Source organism: Rattus norvegicus, chromosome 6 (assembly GCF_036323735.1).
Source record: "Rattus norvegicus strain BN/NHsdMcwi chromosome 6, GRCr8, whole genome shotgun sequence".
Lineage (NCBI taxonomy): Eukaryota > Metazoa > Chordata > Mammalia > Rodentia > Muridae > Rattus > Rattus norvegicus.
The window spans coordinates 142,803,244-142,805,120 of NC_086024.1; the positions used below are offsets into that span (position 1 = coordinate 142,803,244).

A 1,877-nucleotide genomic window follows, 5' to 3' on the forward strand; every position below is an offset into this window, starting at 1 on the left:
GAAACCTTACTAAAGCTCAAAGCATACACTGTACCTCACACAATAATAGTGGGAGATTTCAACACCCCACCCTCATCATTGAACAGATCATGGAAACAGAAACCAAACATACACACAGAGAAACTAACAGAAGTTATGAAGCAAATAGATTTAGCAGATATTTATAGAACATTTCGTTCTAAAACAAAAGACTGTGTTTTCTTTTTAGCACCTCATGGTCCCTTCTCCAAAATTGACCACCTAATCGGTCACAAAACATGACTCAACAGATACAAGAAGATTGAAATAATCCCATGCAGCCTGTAAGACCACCACAGACTAAGGCATGTCTTTAATAACAATAAAAACAACAGAATGCCCACATATACATGGACGTTGAACAATGCTATACTCATTGATAACTTCGTCTAGTAAGAAATAAAGAAAGAAATAAAAGACATTTTAAAATTTAGTGAAAATGAATGCACAGCATACCCATAGTAGTGGGACACAATGATAGCAGTGCTAAGAGGAAAATACAAAACTCTGAATGCCTCCAAATAATAGCTGTAGAGAGCATACATTAGCAGCTTAACATCACACCTAAAAACTCTAGAATAAAAAGAAGCTAATACACCATATGTATCCAATTTTTGTTGTTTTGTTGAGTAAGAAACAGGTCAATGGAGGTGACTGGTAAAGAGAATAGCAAGATATGGTGTACTGTGGGTTTATCCTAAATCAGGAAAACAGTTTTCATAGAACTGCTCTTAAGAAAATGACAAAGGCAATATAAGATTGTGAGGAAGAAGCAATAAATGGATAATAAAAAATTACTCTTTCCAAGCAAGTCTAAAGGTTATTCTTTCTGTCATCTCAGCCCCAGCACAGCTTCCTCCTCCTTGAGAGTTTTTGACACACTCAGCATGTGGTTACAATGCTGTGTCTTGCACAGTAATAGACCGCAGTGTCCTCAGGTGTCAGGCTGCTGAGTTGCATGAAGGCTGTGCTGGAGGATTTGTCTACAGTCAGTGTGGCCTTGCCCTTGAACTTCTCATTGTAGTAAGTACCTCCACTTCCCGTATTAATATATCCAATATACTCAAGGCCCTGTCCAGTCGTCTGCTTTATCCAGCTTATATCGTAGCTGGTAAAGGTGTAGCCAGAAGCCTTGCAGGAAATCTTCACTGAAGAGCCAGGCTTTGCCAGCTCAGCTCCAGACTGCTGCAGCTGGACCTGGGAGTGGACTCCTATGGAGGAAATGTCAGAGTGGATGTCAGTGCCATCTCAGGCCCCGTCTCCTTTACAGATTTCTAAATAATGTGCCCCTTACCTGCAGTTACTGACAGGAGGAAGAGAAAGACCCAGCTCCATTCCATGGTTATAGTCATTGTGTTCAGGGGAGGACTGATCATATGTTGCTTTCAATGTGTGGGCATCCCTGTATTTACTCCCATAGACTCAGATAATTTGCATATTCGTGATGAGGGGACTTAGTACATAAGAACCTAGTCCAGCTGGAGAAAAACTGTGAAGAGGAAGGACTGAAAAGGCACATTGGTCAGTCAGCAGGATGCTCAGGTCCAAATCCTATTCCTCTCTGAGGAAGTGCATCCCAGTCACTTTCTATGAACCATGAACAAATATCGCAATCAATTTTTGGCCTGTATCTTTTTGGCCTGTATCTGTTGATCCACTCTGTTATATTTTAACACATTGATTTACAGATAATGCTCTGTGATGATGATGATGATGATGAGATGATGATGATGATGGTGGTGGTGGTGGTGGTGGTGGTGATGATGTGGATGGTGATGATCATGGTTGTGATCATTGTGATTATGATGAAGATGAAGAAGATTATGATTATAATAATGGACAACTTCAAGAATATCCAA

At 40.2% G+C, this 1,877-nt stretch overlaps 1 gene segment (V, D, J or C); it reads right to left on the reverse strand.

Moving 5' to 3' along the window:
• Positions 1-900: 900 nt before the first annotated feature.
• On the reverse strand, positions 901-1,429 carry LOC134479207 (Ig heavy chain V region VH558 A1/A4-like). The segment is given in 2 exon segments: positions 901-1,229; positions 1,313-1,429. Coding segments are annotated over 2 exon segments (411 nt in total).
• Between the last annotated feature and the right edge of the window lie 448 nt (positions 1,430-1,877).